The 24,502-nt window shown below is 41.1% G+C and overlaps 1 protein-coding gene and 1 pseudogene across 1 annotated transcript; both read left to right on the forward strand.

Annotated features, from left to right (window-relative positions):
- Window positions 1-10,488: 10,488 nt before the first annotated feature.
- On the forward strand, window positions 10,489-11,561 carry LOC102784918 (C-reactive protein-like). Its single transcript, XM_006793415.3, has 2 exons — window positions 10,489-10,552; window positions 10,927-11,561. Exons 1-2 carry the CDS (start codon window positions 10,489-10,491, stop codon window positions 11,559-11,561), a joined length of 699 nt encoding a protein of 232 aa, XP_006793478.3.
- An 11,201-nt stretch (window positions 11,562-22,762) lies between these two features.
- The window catches only part of LOC102782143 (NACHT, LRR and PYD domains-containing protein 3-like), a 305,914-nt pseudogene continuing 304,174 nt past the window's right edge, over window positions 22,763-24,502 (forward strand).

The raw sequence follows: 24,502 nt of genomic DNA on the forward strand, positions 1-24,502 counted from the left end.
AGAGGCAAACAGGGCCTTGCGTTTGCGCCCCTACCCCCTCTGCTCAGCGCTGAGCTGAGGGGGCGGGGCGGTAGTTACACTCGCAACAGCAGTAGCACACAACAAGAGCAGGAGGCAGAGGGAAAGAAAGAGAGCCGGGAACAACAACAAGAGACAACACCGACACATTGGAAAGGTACAGTAAAGAAAATGAGTGACACCAAGAAAAGAAGCAAAGTCTGGAACCATTTCAATCTTATTGACAAAACAAAGGCAGAGTGTAGGGTCTACAAGAAAAGGATATCATATAGAGCCGGCTCCACAAACAACATGCACAGGCACCTAAGAACTGTCCACCCATCAGTGCAATGGGAAGATAAAACGCAGTTAGTTGAGTGTGATATTAATATTTCTAAATGCCAACCTTTCCCTTAATTAAAGATCTGGGCGTTCTTTTTTTCCCCTTTTTTCCCATATTTTAATTTATATTTCTTTGTGTTGTGGTTTGCAGTGTTTTGTGTTGTTTCACTTTAAATTTGTTTAAAAGGAAAAAGCTGAAAATTTAAGTAGTTAAAAGTTGAAATGTATGAAATGTAAATAGTTGGTTTCTGTATTTTATCATTTATTTATTACATTTTATGTGGGGTGAATAAATAAAAGTATATTTACAGTGGCCCCTAGAGACAAGCTACACAAGCCAGGAAGTACCAACAATCAGATTGGGTGTGTGGTAGTAACAGGTAAATGAAGTTTTTTTATATATATTATTTGAATATATATATATATATATGAGTGTTTGTGTATTAATACAAAAACAACAGCCATATGAATTCGATTGTGTAATTTAAGTGATCTAGGTAGCTCTGTTTTGGAAGTTCAGTTAACGCTAGAAATGTGTTTTGGAGTTTGTACGTGTTTCGTCTCTAGGGGCCCCCATTAATATTTATATATAAACATACATAAAGAAAACCACGTTTTTTTACATTGCTAATTCCTTTTGTGCATAATTTTATATTGTTGTTGATAATTAATTAATTAAAGCAACAAAACAACCTGAAGAGCCGGTTGGGAGCCAAAAGAGCTCTTTTTAGTGAGCCGAGCCGAAAGAGCCGGTTCTCTAAAAAGAGCCGGAAATCTCATCACTACTGTGAGAGAGTGTTCCAGGGAAAGTAATACAAAAAACACGAGACTAGACAAGGACACAAGAGGCTAAGCAGGGAAGCTAAGGGAGAGGAGGAGGAGGAGAAAAGTGCGACCGCCTTCATCAAGAGCAAGAGAGAATTCAACTTGTCTTTCAGGTGAAAGTTGATTAGTTGAGTTCTCTGACAACGGTGAATCTGACAAACAAAAGGAGAGGGACCCTACAGAACACTCCACAGAGATCTATTACTTCCCTGTGGATTTCTCTCACCGACAGAGCATAAACCCAAGTGAGTCACAAAACCTAACAGACCACGCACAAGACAAAGTTCAGCTCCAGAGGTTGATGCCGACCAAACACTTAAGGAACAGGAAGATTAGTTGTATTACCCTGAACCCCCACAAGTGAAAGACACACATTTCTACCAAGTATGTGTCATTCCACCAACACAAGGAATCAAAACTGAAAATTGAACTGAAACATACTTACATGGACAGGAAACTGAAACATATTTACCTGAAGGTGAAACTGGAAGTTCAACTGACACCAACTTAGCTCAAATGGACAGTGAAACCAACTAGGGCTGGGCTATATCATATCGTTCACGGTATAGCCCAGTAATTTTGGGCAACGATCCTATCGTTGTAATTTTGGGCAACGATAGGAAAATGAAATATCGCTATAGAATATGGGAAAAACGCGCATGCGCAGTGCCTATGTTTACGTACGCACATGGCGGTGACGCAGAATGAGAAGTGCGAAAGCAGATTGTTGAATGAAACGGATGAACCAGAATTTGTTTGTAAAAATGCTGCAACTTCAGTGGTGTGGAACTGGTTTAGTTTTCGTCCGTCAGAAACACAACAAAGCACTATTTTTGGTAGAGCATGCTAGCGGGCCGTCGTTATTACCGTATTGTTTGGAAAATACGGCACACTTAAAATCAATCCTTTGATTTTTCTGAAAATCATATATAATCCCGTGTGCCTTATGTAGGAATTCTGGTTGTGTTTACTGACCTCAAAATGATTTTATGTACACGGCGCTCGAAAATCTGTCAAATGTTTTAGTACGACTTTGCTAAGCTACTAAGCCGCACCACTTGATGGATTGTCGGAGCATTACGTCTATCGTAGGCAGGAGCCTGGCGGAGTGATACGTACTGTGCTTCAACATAATATTACCGTATTGTGTGTGTATAACCTCTTTTTAAGTTTTGTGGATATTATACATGGTTATGCTGAGGATATGTCGGCCAGTTTCCACTGGAAATGCCTTTTGGGTAAACTGTCAGCAAGGAATTTGCACTGTTAGATTTTTATATAACTTTAATGCACATAAAAAACAGCTGCTTGTTTAAGTGAAAATACATTGATGGGGTTTTTTGCACTAATAAAGTTATGGTAAAGTATTTTGTCTCGTGTCAATTATATCGTCAGTTATATCGTTATCGCAAATTTTCAAATGTATATAGTGATAAATGTTTTTGGTCATATCGCCCTGCTCTAAAACCAACTTACTTCAGATGGAACGTGAAAGGGAAACAAACTTACCACGAAGTGAACATGACACAAGCCTACAAAACAACACACCAAGTGAGTCTGAAACAGATACTCAAAAAGACAAAAATGTTTTATCGACCAGTTTGTCAGATTCACCGTTGTCAGAGAACTCAACTAATCAACTTTCACCTGAAAGACAAGTTGAAAATGATGATGAACCTGAAACCTTGCAAACAGACACACAGGTCAGAAGATCTGAAAGAATTCGCCAACCATACCTAAGACTCACTTATCCTCAGCTAGGTAACCCACTAGTAACAGTGGTTAAATCACTCTTTCAAGGATTGAACAAAGCTTTAATCGATTCCCTTGCTCATGATGTTGCCTATTTCACTAGAGCCGTGCATGAGATTTAAGAGGGGAGGATGTAACTAAGTGAGTTTTACAAGACTCAGTAATGCACTACAACATTGTTATTGTTAATTGTGATTCACCATTAATCTGTTCATCACTGAGTTGAGCTAAAGTAAATCCATAATAAAAGATAAATAATATAAATATAAGAATAAAACCCCAAAGAGTAAATTTAAGACCCCTACTGGTTAAGAAGGAACAAGCCCCGCCTTCCCCTGCTCTGTACCGTCACATGTGCTCAGTAGTGATGTGCGATACCACTAATTTCCTTTCCAATCGAATACCAAGTAAAATTCACGGTGGTATCAACGATACTGATCCGATACCAATACTTTGTACAAAAACTTTAATCTTTTATTATATCTCAAATTATAGCGTCATAATGATTACAGGACATCAGATTACTTGTTCTTATCACTTAATAATGCAGAATTCATCATACAGAAATTTAAAAAAAACAAACTTGCGCTATTTGAACACCTTGCCTGCCTGCAGCACTAAAGGACTCCGTGAGAGACGTCTGTCTCGCGCTAGCAGCACTTGTCCCTGTCCACTCCTCCTCTTCAGTTCACCTCAACATACACTTGTCATATTCTGTGATATGATTTACTCTGATGTGTTTGACAAGATTAGTGGTGTTGCCATAACACCTCACTTTCTTGCCACATGTATCGCAAACCACGTCTTGGCTGTTTGTGAATGTAAAATACGTCTGCACATGACTACAATTACGCTCAGCCAGTGTTGTGAGTGCGCACGCCAGGGGACACATTTATACAGCCGTATTTCACACATGACTATGAAAGGCGGAAGAGGAAGTAGTTCCTTCCAATGTAGACAATCCGAATGATATAGTGTCTTTCCACTGTATTCCCTTTAACTATAAACTACAAATTTACCCTAAATTATTAAAATATCGATATTTTAATGTGAGAATCGATTCTAGAACATAAATGACTGGTATCGGAGGAATCGATATTTCAGGATCGATCCGCACATCACTAGTGCTCAGACACAGAGAGAGACGGATGTGCACGACACCATTGCTGATTTTCACTGCCGAGCTAATTGCTGGAAAATAACTACAAACTTAACGGTTTGTAGTTAACTTAAGTTAACGGGAAATATAATGGCCCAATATCAATGTTGTAGATCTGCACGGATGCGGATAAAGCGGACAAGATCCTCTCTGAGAGTTGAACATTACAAGCGTGCTGGTGAGTTAAACTGGGAATGGGCGAATCAGGCTAATTGAAAAACTAACTAGCCTAATGCTCATAGCTGTAGCTGGAGTCGACGTTTTTACTGTGGGAGAACACACAGGAACACACAGAGTTCAGCTACTCTGAGCACTCAGCTTGTGTGCTGGTGATGTTTTAGTATTACATGTTGAATATTAAATGCACTAAAATAAGATGATGGGATAAGTTAATTTTGATCTTATAGGTAATGAATCTATTTTATTTGATATATGATGACATTTGATGCTTGAGCGGCACAGTATTGATGTCTCTGCATATTCTTATTGTGCCAATGCCTTACCACACACTGTAAAACTACAGCCTGTGGTCTTTTGTATATTTTTTTGGTGATTTTATTTTTTACATTGAATTAACATATTGCTTCATTGCTATGCAGTGCAAAGCAATGCTCCTGTAATTCAGTTAAAGGGGCAGTACTGTCAAAAAAATAATCTACCATAGTTAACCTCTTAAGCCCCAAGCCTACCTGATCTCCTGCCTTTTGCCCCCGTATCAGGGGGCGTTGGGGCTTAAGAGGTTAATGGTTTATTTATGTTTTCTGATAGAAATGTGCACCTTAATGATGAAATAAGCTGATTGTAATTTAAAGATTACATCCATGGTTAAGATGCACTGTAAAAACTATGATTAGAAATGAGACTTAATGTTTTGTGCTTTTCCTTGTTATAGCAACTGCATTATTTACATAAGGCCATATATACCACTATAGAGTGTGAACTGAATTAGTAATAGCCCTGTTGTTTACGGGCTAGTTTTTTTTGTGGGATCGTGAGACCTGGATTTCTTCCTGATAAGGAAGATGGCGAGCCTTTCCCTTTGAACCGAACCATAGCCATTCCGAGTTGGCACAGAAGGGCAGGTTGCTCTTCTCTCACGAGCAATTGCAACAGTGCAGTAGGACGAAATCGCACTAATCACAGACTTTTGACCTCTTGGATTCAACTTGACTGAACACTGACTATTAAGCCAGCAAGACTGACATATCTGAGCTCAGATAGGATTTTGGGGTGTTATTATTGCTGTTATTGTATTTTATTTTTATGTTTTCATTCCTGTTTATGAAGGGCTGTATAATTGTTGCTACATAGTTCAATAAAAATCAAAGCAACTTTACCTGTGGCTCCAGTCATTTTTCTCCATGCAACTCACTTTATTCCTCGTACGAATCTAGCTATTGGCCCATTCTCTCCATTTTACTTTAACTTCAAAACTAACTTCAACTTCAAATTAGGCTAATTCAAATTCAGTTTTAAAGAGCATTTATTCAAGTTAGAAATTCAGATTCAATGCAAGCAATTCAAATTCAAATTTAACTTATTCAAATTCCACTTCCGATGGCACAAAGTTCTGCCCATAGATGGCCTCAGTTCCTGCCTACGTCGTTAATAAAAACCAGCCTCTCGGTCTGTAGTTTGATCTGAGGTTCAACAAACATTTTTCTGCTTTGCTTTAGATTCCCAGATGAATTTTGAGGATCGTGTGACATAGCAGCTTGTTTTTATTTTCAGTTTGGACACGAAAGTTCAATTCAATTCAATTCAATTCAATTCAATTCAATTTTATTTATATAGCGCCAAATCACAACAAAAGTCGCCTCAAGGCGTTTAAAGTGTCAGAAAACATTCTGACACTTTCGTGTCAGAATGTTTTAAATTATAATTTGGAGGTTTTATCAGGGGAAAGACTTTAGACTCAGAGCACGGCAGAAGCCTTGTGTGACTGCAGAGCTGCATGCAGAGCAAGTGACACCTGAACCAATGTGCACAAAGGAAACAGAGGCTCGAGGCGGTGCTCAGTCGTGATGTCACAGAGTCACTAAGCCTTGAGCTGTGATAGGTTGCCCAAGGTCACAGGCTAATACGAGCTCACAGATGCACAGCAACGTCAGATCATTCACACGTTACAGCTTTTATCAGAGAATCAACTTCCTGAGAGACCTGTCAAAGAGAATTGAACAAACATTCACACTCTGCACCACAAACAGATCGAATCTGCATTTTAAAGGGGACATGAAACACTGAACACATAAAAGCTCATTTACCCCAGCATCACAGACACTCACACAGACGTAACTCAGTCTGTGACGCTGGCTTTAAGAAACAAGAGCTTAAAGTTAAAGTTTAAAACCATGTTTAGCGCCATCTTCTGTCAGCGTGATGTCATGTGGTTGGCTAACAGACTCAGATTAGTTTATATTAGCTAAGCTAGCTCAGAGTTAAAAAACAGAGTAAGGGGATCACTGTAGTGCTGCGGCAGTGAGTTTATGTTAAAGCAGGATATACTGTCAACTTTACTGTCTGTGTCTGTAGCAGGAATCTTAGCTTACACAGCACAGTCTGAGACAGGACAGCTGTCTCAGACTGGTGGGAGGACCCAGAGGAGAATACCCAGTCTAAACCACAACATCTCCCCATCAACAGCCAATCACAAATATTTCATGTTTTCATGGGTCTGATACAGGAGTCCAAACTTAGAGGAGCTGTGGGCCACTGCTGGCACCGTCGTGTCATTGGAGGGCTACTTTAGTATTCAAGTAGTACAAAATAAACAAGAAAACACCCACAAATATTTCCTACAATGTAGTGTTTGTTTTTTGTTTTTGTTTTTCAATTTCAAATATTGTACAACAAGACAATTTTTTTTTCACTCTTAGCTAACTGAAGCCTTTCATTGAACTACCAAATAAACACACTGGTCCTCTCTTTCTCTACATAGCAGCACTTCTATCATTTTGTTCGTATTTAACAAAATAAAAATGCAGACATTAATTTTTGACTCTCTCACTGAACTAACACAGCCAATCCCTCAGCAAATTTGCATGTAGACTCCTGGTCTAATATATACTTTGAATTATGAATCGTACTTCACTTCTCTGTGTGCACACTCCCTGACACAGTCCACAGCTGTGTGAGCCAAATCTTTACCTGCCTGATAGTATAAAGTGTCAACTACACTGGCTCCTGAACTCCAGCTGTAATGTTCTCGTTAGTAAAGCACTCTATGATTGAGGACTGTTTGGAGGAGAGCCTGTTTGAGTCAGGTGACAGGTGGTTACCAGGAAGGAAGTGATTTTTCCTCCTCTGGCCGAGAGCAACGAGCGGTGCATGATGTGATCAGTGCTATTTTATCCAATAAAATAATCTTTCTGTTCCCAAACAAATCATGTTATGTTTACAACATAACAGTTTACAAGCCAAAGTGTTTGGACTCAAACAGGCTCTGCTAGTAAAGTGCTTTACTAACCCCAAAGAGCAAACAGCTAACAGCCCCTACTGCTTAGCCTTTATATGTGTAGTGTTTCATGTCCTGTTTGAGGCTCTGCTGCAGGAAGCTCTCTGTGTGCGAGTGCTGAAGCAGGACAGACGTGTTCTCCAGCAGCTCATGGACTTTTCAATGAACCAGGGCTTCTCCTGCAGGCTGAGGTTAAGCTGCCCCTTGCCCACAGTCACACCCAAACTTCCTCTTGTTCTTTCTGTTTGTGAAATTATCTGTCAGACCTTGTCTCAGATAATCAGAGCGGTGGTAAAGCTGAACTCATTACAGGTTCAGACTGAGCTGAGTAAAGTGACTGGTTGTTATAAACTCAAAGCCTCATTCACTCAGGCACTTTCTTCTATGTGCAGTCACACACAATCAGCAACTCGGGATTAGTATTTTGCCTGAGGCATGTAGACTGGAACAGACGGGGAGTGAACCACCGCAGTTCTAATTACTATGTGAGCTGCTCTTCCTCCTGAGCTACACTCTAAATGACCAACACGATCAGAGGTTTAAATGAAGACATGCAGCACACAGACGGGCTCGTGAACACAGACTAATCCCAGTGTGAGAGAAACTACGTGCATCACAATCACATTCAGAAAGTTTAGTTTGACCATTAAAGGATCATTCTGCTGTATTTCTTTCATGGACCTGGGTCTCTGATGTCAGGTTTGTGTTTGGACTGTTTGAATCTAGTTGAAATGATATTCTACATTGGGTTAGATTCTCTGAGGGGTTTATGTCTGGTTTTCTTGTGCTTATAAGTTGTTATTAGATCGTTTAGTTTCTGGTTAGTTTCTGTTTAGTTTCTAAACAAATGTATGCTATACCTTCTAATGATACCGCCTAAGGGAAGCATGTATAATGTAAACAGAACTGGTTCTAGCACTGAACCCTGTGGAACTCCATAATTAACCTTGGTGTGTGAAGAGGACTCTCCATTTAAATGAACAAATAGGACTTTATTAGATAGATATTATACAAAACACTGCGCCACAGTATCTGTAATATTTACAGCATGCTCTATCACTCTAATAGAATATTATGGTCAACAGTATCGAACGCTGCACTGAGGTCCAGCAGGACAAGCACAGAGATGAGTCCAATGTCAGTGGACAGAAGAAGTAGTGATGGGATTCCTGGCTCTTTCGGCTCGGCTTACTAAAAAAGAGCCGGCTCTTTCGGCTCTGAACCGTCTCTTCAGGTTGTTTTGTTGCTTTAATTAATTTATTGTTAACAATAATATAAAATTTTGGACAAAAGGAATTACTAATGTAAAAAAAAGTGTTTTTATTTATATATGTTTATATATAAATATATGCGGTGGCCCCTAGACACAGAGCACGTACAAATTCCAAAACACATTCCTAACTTCAACTGAACTTCCAAAACAGAGCTACCTAGATCACTTAAATTATACAATTGAAAGCATATGTGTATTGTTTGTGTATTTATACACAAGCACTCATATATATTCAAATAATTAAAAAAAATGTTCATTTACCTGTTACTACCACACACCAAATACGGTCGTTGGTACTTGCTGGCTTGTGTAGCCACTAGGTAACAAAGCTCAACACTTCGCCCTAGCATCCTGGAGCACTTCTGTTGTCTTTTGTACATGTTTTGAGTTTTTATGTGCTTTTGAGTTTTTACGTGTTTTGGAGTTTGTACGTGTTTTGGAGTTTGTAGTGTTTGTACGTGTTTTGTCTCTAGGGACCACCGTAAATATACTGTAATTTATTCACTCCACATAAAATGTAATAAATAAATCATATAATACAAAAACCAACTATTCACATTTCAACTTTTAACTGTTTAAATTTTCAGCTTTTTCTTTTAAACAAATTTAAAGTGAAACAACACAAAACACTGCTAACCACAACACAATTAAATATAAATTAAAATATGAAAACAAAAAGAACATGCATATTCTCTGTCATATGGGCCTGCATGAATAAGCTGTCTGAATCCTTTATCATCTGCAACTGAAAATAGTTGTGGATGATTACTATACCTTTCTAATGTAACGTTGTTGTCCCTGGCTCTCTCTCTGTCTCTCCTTCCTGCTCTGTTCCTGTGCTACTGAGTGTAACTACCGCCCCTCCCCCCTCTTCCCAGCGCAAAGCACAAGGCTCGCATGCTGAGTGAAGCGGAAAAAAAGTGCGAGAGAGAGGGTGAGAGAAAGGGAAAAAAACCCCACGGCTCGCGATAAGGAGCCGGCTCTAAGAGCCATTTCGTTCGCGACCGACACATCACTAATAAGAAGATCATTTGTAACCTTCACTAAAGCTGTTTACTGTAAGTGTCGATCCACCGACGCACTGACTGATAGACAGCCTGCTCTTCCTCCTGAGCAACAGCTCATGTGTTTGTGAGGTTGTCTTTAAAGTATCGGCCTGTAGCATCCTGTATTGTGCTGCACAGATATGAAGAAACAACACAAAAACTGTTGACTCCTTAAACATTTCAGGAAAGTAGTCCAACATTTAGAAATCACAAAAACAGGAAGTCTCACCCTTCTGCTTTCTCCAGAAAAAGTGAAAAAGTTGCTGAGTATGGGAGACTTGTATGGTTGGCTGTGATTGGATGATGAAACAAGGTTAGATGGTTGGAAACAAAACAACCACACAGGAGTAAGAATGAGAATCATCATTTCTCCTGTCAGACTGTTTCTGTTCAAAGGAGACAAGGACAAAGAGAAGCACCACTGCTGCAGTATTCAGTGTGTTATTGTTAATTACGCCTTGTTATTGGATAAAGCACTGACTCTTCAGCTGTCAGAGAAGCAGTGATATCTCTGTAAAAACAGTAACCGCATCATTTAAACGAGCCTTTTATTTTCTAAGCAGATGTAAAAGACACTGAAACACCATCTTCATACGCCACAGCTCCAGTGGAAGTCCTCTTGTTTCTCATCATCATCATCATGGAGTCATCATCGATGCTGCTCTTCATCCTTCTCTGGACTGTCAGAAGGAGTGAGGTTCAAGGTAAGAAACGGCCAAATGACCGTGAGTGACATCATTAAATCATGCTCCTCGATCGTGATCTTTAAAACATGTCTCAGTTTCACTGATCTGAGTTCAAACCGATTTCAGCTCTAAGAGACATCTGATTAGTTCACAGCTTCTGCTCGTTGAGTTTATTCCACTCTCTCGTTTCTTTTGAATTCTTTTGTTTGTGTCAGCTTGTGGAGCTGTTTTTTTTTCCCACTGAACTGTTTTCATGTATTTATGATGTTGTTGTTGCTGCTGTTTTACGTTTATTTTAGTGGTAAAGCTCACAAGTTTTTTCATCACAGAGCTGCTCTAGATAACCAGGAGCTCTGTGAGTTCATCCTGTCTCCTTGTCTTTTTTCCTGCAGATCTGTCAGGGAAACAGTTCACATTTCCCAGCGACCCCAAAGGCATAAACCAGCCCCGCGTTGCTCTTCGTGCTAACACCCGCTTGATCACTGTCATGACTGTATGCCTTCGCTTCTTCTCCCAGCTGAACCGGATGCAGGGACTCTTCTCTTTGGCCACCCGAGACCACTCAAATGCTCTGATGCTACACAAAGACACTGAGGGGTCCTACAAGGTCCACGCGGGCGACGACACCTACATCTTCACAAAGATACCCACCAACAGGATGGACTGGAACTCGGTCTGTTGGACCTGGGACTCTCGGACCGGGCTGACCCAGCTCTGGCTGAACAGACTTCGAACCTCACGGAAGTTGGTGGGACAGAACTATCTGGTCAATGGTAATCTGAGCATCATTGTCGGTCAGGAGCAGGATGCATACGGAAGTGGGTTCGACAGGAATGACTCGTTTGAAGGTGACATTACTGACCTGCACATGTGGGACCGGGTGGTGTCTGCGTGCGACCTCAGGTCCTACATGAATCAGGGCTCCTTCTCTCCGGGAAACCTCCTCAACTGGAACAACTTGAACTTTGATGTGTCAGGGAACGTCTCCATCCAGGATGCAGATTTTGAGGAACCAGTCTGTCAGTAAAGTGTTCTTACTGTGAGCGTCGGGCATCAAGTTCCAGCTTCAAGCACTTTTTATGAAACAGCAGCCACTCGGTGGATGCCTCATGCTGGCTGATTCTGTGTCATAGTTTCCAGATCAATTAAAGTTCTGATGTCTCATTTTGCTCGGCTTAATTTATTTATTCACAAGATTTACACCAACATAATCCAGTCAGCACGTCACAGGTAGCGGAGGTAAACAAAGTCACTGCTATATGGTCACACCTGCACACTGAAGCCAGCACGCAGGTGTAGATTATGCATTTAAAAGCATCAGGGTTAGCATTTGGTTGCTGCCATTTTAGTGAGAGCTAAGCTATGAGCTAATGCCAGCAAGCTTATGATGATGATGAAGCTTTATTTGTCACTTGCAGTTGCCTGCAGCGAAACTGGACCTCTTCTCTCCATACATATGTTACACAAACATCACATCAGGGAGACAGGTCAGAACAGGTACCGAAAAGAAAAACAATGTACAGCACAGTAGGTGGTGGAGGAGAGTAAAAGACAACTCTACTCGGACTGAGCTCCTGGTAGGAGATTTGAGGGGAGTGTATGTCAGTGTCTGTATACGTGTGTGTGTGCATGTGTATATGTTTCCTGTGTTCAACTGAGAGAGTTTTCATTCACCCGGTTTAGCAAAATTAAACAGTCATGTAGGAAGTAGCGGTTTTAGATACAGGCGACACAGGCGGTTGCCCGGGGCGGCATCGTGGTGGGTGGCGGCATCACGGGCATTGGCAAAAAATAATAATAATTTGCTCGTACTCATCCTGCCCCGACGTCAGCCAACACATTTTGGGAATGTCTATCACCCATTTGCTGGGAGTAAGGGCGCCCTCGTTTGCGAGGTGTGCCTGCTGCTTGCAGCACAGGGAGGAGAGGGCAGCGTAGCGGGGGATTCTCTGGCTGGCTGGAGCAGCATTTAATAACCAACTCACAAAAGAAAAGAAAAGAAAAACAAACCAACAAACACGAAAACACCAGACATCATGATACAGACTTATAATCTGCACTGATGTTTTTTCGAAATTCTGTATGCGAAAAGTGAGCGCAAGAGCAATCGGTGTGCCTGCACTTTATTGCTATCTCCGCTACATACAGTCCAGTATATAGAGAGACGAGACGACAGGGCTCCAGTTACAGCAATGCAAGTAAACAAACAATAAATATAAGAAGAGTAAGAAAAAAAATATACACTTTAGGACTAGGGGTAAAGGGATCAATAACAATTTAAAATTTAGATTTTACAGTTTGATGATTTAAAGTCTCACACACAACCTGTCGAAAGACGAGGGGGGGCCGGCTGCTTCCAAATAGAGCACATTTCATTCCACTGCAGGGCAACCTGCCACTGCATGTGGCGAATAAAATTTGAACTTGAACTTGAACTTGAACATTTCATTCATAATGTTGTAAATCCAAATCCATTATGTATTCATGATTTGAATCCTGGGTTGTGCGAAATCCCAGAAATAAACCCTAGACAAAGTGAATCTGTGAACTAAGGTGTAGGCTTATTAGGTTATGTTTTGGTCAACCTCGGGTTAGGGGATGGGTGTTCATACCGGAGTGCAAAATGAAAACCAATGGAAGATGGACAAGAAAAGTTCAAAGCCATCAGGAGCTCCAGAGGGAGTGTTCGCTCAGGGCGCCAAACAGGCTAGGACAGGGGTCGGCAACCCGCGGCTCCGGAGCCGCATGCGGCTCTTTAGTCTTTATTTTGCGGCTCTGGGTGGTTTGGGAAAATAAATTAGAAGTATTTAGCTGAAGTGTATTTTATTTGTGTTTAGTTCATTTTTTAACTTGTAGTTCTAAATTGGAAGATTATTGTGATTTTGAAATATAAAAATAAAATTATATTTTATTATTTTTTCATAGCTCAGAATAAGCGTCACACTCGCGGAAGCCGGTATACCCACCGAAACGCCGTGCATTTATCGAGACTTTCAACCCCAGGTAGGCCGATTATGGATCTTCGGATCCACATTATGTCAGCAGCTGTTCTCGACCGTGAACTATGTTAAAAACAAACACCGCTCACGCCTCACAGATGACAGCTTACAGTCCTGCGTAAAGATGAAAGCCCCGATCTGCAGACGCTGTGCGCAGAGGTTCGGGACCATAAGTCCCATTGTAAACATATCACGGCAGACCCGACGATGTTTGAATGAACATGCTTTTCAGCATCTCTTTATTGATGGCTTTTCACACACGGTTGCTGTACGCATACAGCCGGCTGTAGCTTTTCAGCTCTCTTCAGAGAGAGCGCAGACTTTAAGGCAGCAATGCATGATTGCGGGTGCAGCTCAGGTGTGTCCGCCTCCCCTGCAGCGGCGCTCCAGACCACGCCCCGCCACACACATTAACCAGGTAAAATACATATTTAGGCAGAATTTTGCAAATATCTATTTTTTTTTTTAGCAGCATAGAGCTTTTTTTCCAATTACTTTTTAAAAGTCAGGTCAAGGCTCAACATCAACTAGATGTCTCCCCCTGTCCTGTCGGTGGCGCTGTCACTTGGTGTTCGCTCGCTCTGTGGTATAGTATCGCTTCCTGTTCCTGCTCAAACACAGTGGTGTTTCTGAGTAGCTTATTTGCTTAGCAGTTTAATTAACAACTTTTAAATACATTCTTTTTTTTCCACAGTATAATCTTCACGTGCTTCATCCGAAGCACACTTTCTGTGTACTCACTACCTAATTTATAGCCAAAGTATTCACTCACTGTCTCTGTACTGTTTCGCTAGCTTAGCTCGTAGCCGACCCGTTAGCTTCATGGCTACTTCACCTGTCCCTTCTGCACTTTCTTACTCATTGTGTCAGATGTTTAGTTACTCCTCGGCCTCCTTTAGCAGTAATGATATCTGTAACAAATGTAGCATATTTGCAGCTCTGGAGGCCAGGATTACTGATCTGGAGACTCGGCTTTGCACCCTTCTCTCACCCTTAGCTAGCCAGGCCCCTTTAGCTGGTGCAGCCGAAGATAGCGTAGGCCCCGCTAGCTGTTCCCCGGCAAATCCCAAGCAGCTGCGGAAAGAAGGCGGCTGGGTAACGGTGAGGAGGAAGCATAGTCCTAAACAGAAGCCCCAGGTACACCACCAACCCGTTCATGTGTCTAACCGTTTTTCCCCACTCGGTGACACACCCGCTGGGGGTCAAACTCTGGTAATTGGTGATTCTGTTCTCAGACATGTGAAGCTCGAGACACCAGCAACCATAGTCAATTGTCTTCCAGGGGCCAGAGCAGGCGACATTGAAGGAAATTTAAAACTGCTGGCTAAGGGTAAACGTAAATTCAGTAAAATCATAATTCACGTCGGCAGTAATGACACCCGGTTACGCCAATCGGAGGTCACTAAAATCAATATTCAATCGGTGTGTAACTTTGCCAAAACAATGTCGGACTCTGTAGTTTTCTCTGGTCCCCTCCCCAATCAGACCAGGAGTGACATGTTTAGCCGCATGTTCTCCTTAAATTGCTGGCTGTCTGAGTGGTGTCCCAGAAATGATGTGGGCTTCATAGATAATTGGCAAACCTTCTGGAGGAAACCTGGTCTTGTTAGGAGAGATGGCATCCATCCCACTTTGGATGGAGCAGCTCTCATTTCTAGAAATATCGACAAATTTATTAAACCCCTCAAAACATGACTATCCAGAGTTGGGACCAGGAAGCAGAGTTGCAGTCTTACACGCCTCTCTGCAGCTTCTCTCCTCCTGCTACCCCCCCAAAAACCCATCTCCATAGAGACTGTGTCTGCTTCCAAAAAGACAAAAAACAAACTAAAAACCAGCAACAAACAACTTAAACATTTACAAAGAAAGAACAATACAGTATCCACATCTGAACCAAAGAGTAAAACAGTGAAATGTGGATTATTAAATATTAGGTCTCTCTCCTCCAAGTCTCTGTTAGTACATGACTTAATAATTGATCAACAAATTGATTTACTCTGCCTTACAGAAACCTGGTTGCAGCAGGATGATTATGTTAGTTTAAATGAATCAACACCCCCGAGTCATTCTAACTACCAGAAATCTCGAAGCACAGGTCGAGGGGGCGGTTTGGCAGCAATTTTTCACACCAGTCTATTAATTAATGAAAGACCAAGACAGACTGTTAATTCATTTGAAAGCCTGATGCTTAACATTGTCCACCCCAGCTGTGAAACTCAGAAACCAGAATTACTTGTTATCATCTATCGTCCACCTGGGCCTTACACAGAGTTTCTGTCTGATTTCTCAGACTTTATATCTGATTTAGTTCTGAGCTCAGATAAAATAATTATTGTGGGTGATTTTAACATCCATGTTGATGCTAAAAATGACAGCCTCAACATGGCATTTAATCTGTTGTTAGACTCAATTGGTTTCTCAATAAATGTAAAAGAACCCAACCACCACTTTAATCACACTCTAGATCTTGTTTTAATATTTGGCATAGAAACTGAACATTTAACAGTGTTTCCTGAAAACCCTCTCCTGTCTGATCATTTCTTGATAACATTTACATTTACAATAATTGATTACGCAGCAGTGGAGAGTGGACTTTATCAAAGTAGATGTCTTTCTGAAAGCGCTGTAACTAAGTTTAAGAATATAATCCAGCCACTGTTATCATCGTCAATGCCCTGTACCAACACAGAGCAGAGCAGCTATCTGAACGCTACCCCAACAGAGGTCGATTATCTTGTTAATAATTTCACCTCCTCACTACGTACGACTCTGGATACTGTAGCTCCGGTGAAAACTAAGGTCTCTAATCAGAAGTACCTGACCCCGTGGTATAATTCTCAAACACGTACCCTAAAGCAGATGACTCGTAATCTGGAGAGGAAATGGCGTGTCACAAATTTAGAGGATCATCATTTAGCCTGGAGAAATAGTTTGTTGCTTTATAAGAAAGCCCTCCGCAAAGCCAGAACAGCTTACTACTCATCACTGATTGAAGAAAATAAGAACAACCCCAGGTTTCTCTTCAGCACTGTAGCCAGGCTGACAAAAAGTCAGAGCTCTTTTGAGCCAACCATCCCTTTAACGTTAACTAGTGATGACTTCATGAACTTCTTCACAAATAAAATTTTTATCATTAGAGAAAAAATTACCAATAATCATCCCACAGATGTAATATTATCTACAGCTACTCTTAGTTCCATTGATGTTAAGTTAGACTCTTTTTCTCCAATCGATCTTTCTGAGTTAAATTCAATAATTACTTCCTCCAAACCATCAACGTGTCTTTTAGACCCCATTCCTACAAAACTGCTCAAAGAAGTCCTGCCATTGATTAATTCTTCGATCTTATATATGATCAACCTATCTCTAATAATCGGCTATGTACCACAGGCCTTCAAGGTGGCTGCAGTTAAACCTTTACTCAAAAAGCCATCTCTAGACCCAGCAGTCTTAGCTAATTATAGGCCAATCTCCAACCTTCCTTTCATATCAAAAATCCTTGAAAGAGTAGTTGTCAAACAGCTAACAGATCATCTGCAGAGGAATGGTTTATTTGAAGAGTTTCAGTCAGGTTTCAGAGTTCATCACAGCACAGAAACAGCTTTAGTGAAGGTTACAAATGATCTTCTTATGGCCTCTGACAGTGGACTCATCTCTGTGCTTGTCCTTCTTGACCTTAGTGCAGCGTTCGATACTGTTGACCATAATATCCTGTTAGAGCGATTAGAACATGCTGTAGGTATTACAGGTATTGCACTGCAGTGGTTTGTATCATATCTATCTAATAGACTCCAATTTGTGCATGTAAATGGAGAGTCCTCTTCACACACTGAGGTTAATTATGGAGTTCCACAGGGTTCAGTGCTAGGACCAATTCTGTTTACATTATACATGCTTCCCCTAGGCAGCATCATTAGAAGACATAGCATACATTTTCACTGCTATGCAGATGACACCCAGCTCTATCTGTCCATAAAGCCAGATAACACACACCAATTAGTTAAACTGCAGGAATGTCTTAAAGACATAAAGACTTGGATGGCCACTAACTTTCTGCTTCTTAACTCAGATAAAACTGAGGTCATTGTACTCGGCGCTGAAAAGCTTAGAAATATGGTATCTAACCAGATTCTTACTCTGGATGGCATTACCTTGGCCTCCAGTAACACTGTGAGGAACCTTGGAGTCATTTTTGATCAGGATATGTCCTTCAACGCACATATTAAACAAATATGTAAGACTGCGTTCTTCCATTTGCGCAACATCTCTAAAATTAGAAATATCCTGTCTCAGAGTGATGCTGAAAAACTAGTTCATGCATTTATTACTTCCAGGCTGGACTACTGCAATTCATTATTATCAGGATGTCCAAAAAACTCACTGAAAAGCCTTCAGTTAATCCAAAATGCTGCAGCAAGAGTACTGACAGGGACTAGAAAGAGAGAGCATATTTCTCCTGTTTTGGCTTCCCTTCATTGGCTTCCTGTTAAATCCAGAATTGAATTCAAAATCCTGCTCCTCACATACAAGGTCTTAAATAATCAGGCCCCATCTTATCTTAATGACCTTGTAGTACCATATTACCCTATTAGAGCACTTCGCTCCCGCTCTGCAGGCCTACTTGTTGTTCCTAGAGTATTTAAAAGTAGAATGGGAGGGAGAGCCTTCAGTTTTCAGGCCCCTCTTCTGTGGAACCAGCTTCCAGTTTGGATTCGGGAGACAGACACTATCTCTACTTTTAAGATTAGGCTTAAAACTTTCCTTTTTGCTAAAGCATATAGTTAGGGCTGGACCAGGTGACCCTGAATCCTCCCTTAGTTATGCTGCAATAGATGTAGGCTGCCAGGGGATTCCCATGATGCATTGAGTTTTTCCTTTCCAGTCACCTTTCTCACTCACTATGTGTTAATAGACCTCTCTGTATTGAATCATGTCTGTTATTAATCTCTGTCTCTCTTCCACAGCATGTCTTTTATCCTGTCTTCCTTCTCTCACCCCAACCGGTCGCAGCAGATGGCCGGCCCTCCCTGAGCCTGGTTCTGCCGGAGGTTTCTTCCTGTTAAAAGGGAGTTTTTCCTTCCCACTGTCGCCAAAGTGCTTGCTCATAGGGGGTCATATGATTGTTGGGCTTTTCTCTGTATCTATGAAGCGCCTTGAGGCGACATTTGTTGTGATTTGGCGCTATATAAATAAAATTGAATTGAATTGAATTCAAAAGCCCAAAGACGATATAAGGGTGGCGGCTCACAGCAGTTTTTGTTTACTACATGGATCATTTTAGTTCATCTGGGTGTCTTTCCTTTTGTTATATTTCTTAAAGAGTGCAAAATGTGTTAATTACATAAATAAAATGTAATTTTCTCTGTAGCACTTCATGGATTTCATAAGCAACACACCTTAGTTGCTCTGTGGATTCTTTTAAAAAGCAGTTAAAAACTTTTCTGTTCAAACAAGCCTTTTGTTGATCTACGTATTTTATATTCTTTACATTATTTACATTTGATCTTTTACATTGTGTATAATGTCTATTGATTGTATTGTTTATTTTAATATTTGTGTACAGCGCTTTGTGACTGCCTGTCTGTGAAAAGCGCTTAATAAATAAACTTTACTTACTTACTTTAGTTGTTCACACAAAGCATAAAGGTAAAAAAACCAATATATACAGTGTCATCTTCATTTTAGATGTCAAAAAGTATTTGCGGCTCCCAGTGTTTTCTTTTGCGTGGAAACCGGGTCCAAGTGGCTCTTTGGGTGTTAAAGGTTGCTGACCCCTGGGCTAGGACCACCACTGCCTGTAGGTATAAATCTTATATGTCCTCAATTGACAGTCCCGCCTGGCACACAATGCGTCACTTCTGCCACTCTTCCATTGTGTATCCGGCAGGAAACGTCCCTCCCAATGATGGGAATAATGGCATTATAAGTAATGGCGTTACTAATGGTGTTACTTTTTTCAGTAATCTAACTAATTACTATTTCTATCGTTACAACGCCGTTACCGCCACTAACAAAAAAATGTGGTGCCGTTGCGTTACTATTTTTCAACAAACAGACGGTTGAAGCTGTGTTCAGCTTACCACACGTTATATCAGTTGTACGGAATTAGCTGTCTACGTAAGTAATCTGAGCGCTACAGCTTTAAGTAGCTGCGCGCACTCTCGCGGGTGACAATCACATTTTGGCACAACACCTGGAGCTAGGGGGCAAAACAATCGCATGAGTGCTGCTGTTTGGCTGAGGAAGAATAAAGTAGTCGTGGTAAACCAATCACATGGTAAATGGCCTGTATTTATATAGCGCTTTACTAGTCCCTAAGGACCCCAAAGTGCTTTACACATCCAGTCATCCACCCATTCACGCACACATTCACACACTGGTGATGGCAAGCTGCATTGTAGCCACAGCCACCCTGGGGTGCACTGACAGAGGGGAGGCTGCCGGACACTGGCGCCACCGGGCCCTCTGACCACCACCAGTAGGCAACAGGTGAAGTGTCTCGCCCAAGGACACAACGACGAGACTGTCCAGACTGTCGAACGAGCAACCTTCCAATTACAAGGCCAACCCTTGATCCACGATTGCCACTTCAAGATGACAAAGCAACAAGGTGCTATATACCAGTTTTTAAATTGTGTTGATAGGCCGCGTAAAACCAGATAAACAATGATAAACAATATATACGTGTGTTTTTTCCTGAATACTTTCGTCACGTTTACTGACTAAGGACAACGTAAGCAAGCACTCTCTGCTTATGACCAAAAAATTAAAAAAAACAAAACAAAACAAAACAAAAAATACCCCTTTTGAGTTGGTGGAAATATTACCACGTCGACCAATCAAAAAATGATATGGCAACATGACATTTGGTTGTTTAGGAAGAGGGGGAAGTTTTAGGAGTGTGTGAGAGAGAGAGAAAGAGAGAAAGAAAGAGAGCAGAAAAAAAGAGAGAGAGAGAGCAAGTTCTGAGATGTGAGAGATTTGTGACATTTAGCGTGTTTGGAGTGTGTAGTTTGTGATTGTTACAGTAAAAAATATAACTTTTTCTGCTATGTTTTTCGTCTGATTTTAGATCAGTTGTGTTTATGCAGTATGTCAAAATGAAAACATAGGGACCAGTTGATCAAATCCATATTCTCTAGGTTATAGAGAACAATACATGCCTGCTAATCAGTGCTCAGTAACACCCAATCAAAACCTTAGATTTTCAGTCACAAACGCTGGCGCTCAGACGTCTTGGACAGTCTGTCACAGGGCGAGGTTCACACTTTAGATGCCCTCATCATGTTAGTAATACAGGGAGAAAGAGAGACCTCTAGTGGTGAGTTAGTCCATGACATCTTTCAACTTCATGTCTAAAATGTATTGAATCCAGTCTAGATGCTCACTGGAGCATACACTGGAGAAAGTAAAGAAGAGGAAACGTTGACTGTGGTCCTCACCCTCTCTGACTAGCTGTCACTTTACTCTGATGCTGACTGGCTGTTTCCGCAGAATATTTCTACATGTGAATCCAAACTGCTGCTGCTCCATCAAAACTCATCAGATCATCAGTTAGCTCCATCTGCTGGAGAGACCACTGACTTACATCATCTGATGTGTGTGCTCTCTGACACTGACCGGGTCTTTCCTCACAGGTTAGACTGGTTTTGACATCTGATGTCTCTCTGAGGTTATGAGCATGTGACACTGTGCTAAGATCAAACACTCACAGACTCCAGGACTGACGAGGATAACAAGCAGCTGCTTCTCCCCTGATGTTTTGTCCACACAGGAAGCTGTGAAGTGCCTGGAAGCTGACCTGAGGTGATTTCAGCAGGTGAGAATCCTTCCAGAGAAATGTGAACACGTCTGTGGATCACTCTCACTGTACGGCACAAGTACTTCCTAATGCTGACTGGCTGTGTGGGCTCGTCAGTATTAATCCAGTGAAGAATCTGAATCTGAGAACACTGATTTCAGAATGAGGGGTGTGTATTTTGGTGGTGGTTGTTGTGGACTGTAGTCTGAGTTTGAGTCAGTGGTGAAAAATGGAATGTCTGAACTGGTTTGACACTTTAGAGTAGCTTAAACTTATTTTCTAAGAATAAATTCTCAGAGTTGAGTTGTCTTATAACAGACTTGGATGCACTGAAGGCCTTTTTGTTCCACATGTTTAACCTGGAAACGACCTGGAAAATAATAATTTAAAATATAAAACTTTATTTATATAGCACCTTTCTAGACAGAGTCACAAAGTGCTCCACATAAGATAAAAAGTCATAAAAAAGTAAAACAGACAATATAAAACAGGCAAAAATTAACCAAAAGCACTTTTAAAAAGGTGAGTTTTGAGTTGTTTTTTTAAAAACAGCTACTGAGTCCAGAGTTCTTAAGGTTTGGGGGAGAGAGTTCCACAGTCTAGGGGCCACAGCGGCAAAAGCTCTATCACCCTTAGTTCTCATCTTAGTCTGTTTCTTAGTCTGTTTTATAGCAAGTAAGCCTTGATCAGATGTTATAGGACACAGTGAATGGGTTTGTATTAGTATCAGTGAGGGTAGCCTCTGTCTGTGCAGCTACCCTTAGAAAAAACCCAGAAACCGCATCTTTATTTATTTCTATACTGGTGTGTCAAAACCTATTATTAAAGGTACAGGGAGGTCATCTCTATGGAAGAAGTTAAAGACAAGACCAGAATTCAGAGGTTTTCATCAGGATTGGATGTGCACCTCTGGCACACACAGTTCAATATCAAACCTGTCGACAGTACAGGTGTATTTTTCACAGACCACAGTTTAGATCCACAGCAGAGTCTCAGTAGCTCTGTAAAGGACGGGTTTCTGAGTTTTAATTAGTCTCTGAAAAGTTCTGACTTTTTCACAGTGTGTTGTTCTCATATTGCTTTATCAGATAATGTGGGCAACATGAAAAAATAACCGAAGAACAACAAAATAAATACCAAAGTAAATCTACCTGCATTTTTATTTTACAGTATTTGAATTGTGAAGTGGTCACATGTTAAATCCTGACTGTGTAAGAAACAGATGCTTGCATGTTTATGCATCAAACACATTTTGGGGAATTACATGCAATGTGGGGATTATTGTAAATCCATCAACGCTATAAGACATCCAGAATTAAATGATGACTTTGTCCATCCTCTGCAACATTTAAACAGCACACAAATATGACGATGTAAAGGTTGTGCTGACTGAGTCTGTTGTGTCTGTGTGAAGGTGGGGCCTCTGTTATGGATCAGTGTGAGCACAGAGAGAAGAGAGCCCCTGCCTCTAAATCCACTCTGTGTGGGGAACATGAGAGCCAGAGGTGAGAGGACCATCTCTGACTGTCAGGACTCTTCTCCAGGTCACAACTCAGCACTCACATCACTGCTCCATCATTATCTGGACTCAAAGCTGTGTGTGTGTGTGTGTGTGTGTGTGTGTGTGTGTGTGTGTGTGTGTGTGTGTGTGTGTGTGTGTGTATTAAAGTACACAGCAACAGAACAGATCTAAATATCCTGAACCAGAAACGGAAACAGAAGCTGGACCTGGACCCAGGGGTGTGTCCCTCGTGAGTGGACACTCTTTGCCTTGGTCTGAAACAGAGTAAGTTTGTCAGTGACCCAAAGATTGTACTCAGACCACAGATAAGAGTTTATTTTGACAAAGCATTAGCTCATTGACAATAATTAATCGTTAGCTATTATTAATCTCTGGCTCTCTTCCACAGCGTGTCTTTGTCCTGCCTTTGTCCTTTGAGGTAGGTGTTGTTGTGATTTGGCACTGTGTAAATATATTTCAATTGAACCCTAACCCTGTAGAACCAGGGTCTTTTCCATTAGGCAAACTCAGGAGAAAAGAATCAGATTATTAGGGCTGTCCAGCTGATTATGATGATTTGTGAAGGCAGACAGTTAAAGGTCTCTGAGGCCTTACTTGCTAGAGTGGATGATGATCATGTTGGAGGAGCTGCAGGTGGGCAGCCAGGTCTTTGTTTCCACAGTGTTGAGCTGATTGCAGAGGAGGCACAGGTAATTGAATAATTTTGAACTGAACTGGGTAACTGGGAAGCAAGTGAGGAGAGACGATTACATACTGGAAAGACTAAAGTCTGACAGCCGGGGCGCTCCATCATCTCAGCGTAAAGACGACAAGTGAGGGTTTCATACAGCTCATAAAATCAAAGTGTATGCCGATCTGACAGTGTATGTTGACTGGACAGAACAAGTCCTTCAGTACACAGGCTGAATGACAGGCTATACTGCAGCTGCACGGCTGCAAATCCGGGTCCTCAATTTAGATGACCTTACACAAAATACTGAACTAATAACTAGCAACTGTCTGAATTAACCTAGATTTACAAGTATTTTTTTAACCTAAGTACCTACTCTTCAAGTTTCTACTTGATGTAATGATTTATTTTGAAATGTCAGTTGTCATCTCTGGCTGTGTGCCAGGTAGACCCACACACAGCCAGAGATGTGTGTGGGTCTACCCACAAAGAGTTGAACTGAAAGACACAGCTTTTTTTTTGCTGGAACAAAAATACTCAACAACTAAAACATACAAAATGCCACAAAACTCAGGATGTGTGACTGACAAATATCTACAGTCTGATTCTGGTTTTGTTTCTGTCAGGCTCCACCAGCAAACAGCGGTCTCTCCTGTAACCAGCTCAATGTCTGTGCACTCAGCTTTGGCTTTTAATGGCCAAGCATCATCTGGAGAAATGTGAGTTACCTTGTGAGTGTGTAATACACTATGTCCTCTTTATGCTGTATAACTAGAACAATTAAAGTTCAAGTTAAAAAAAATTACAACAATGTATATACAGTGGGGCAAAAAAGTATTTAGTCAGCCACCGATTGTGCAAGTTCCCCCACTTAAAATGATGACTGAGGTCAGTAATTTGCACCAGAGGTACACTTCAACTGTGAGAGACAGAATGTGAAAAAAAATCCATGAATTCACATGGTAGGATTTGTAAA

Source organism: Neolamprologus brichardi, chromosome 15 (genome assembly GCF_056152115.1).
Source record: "Neolamprologus brichardi isolate AB-2024 chromosome 15, ASM5615211v1, whole genome shotgun sequence".
NCBI lineage: Eukaryota > Metazoa > Chordata > Actinopteri > Cichliformes > Cichlidae > Neolamprologus > Neolamprologus brichardi.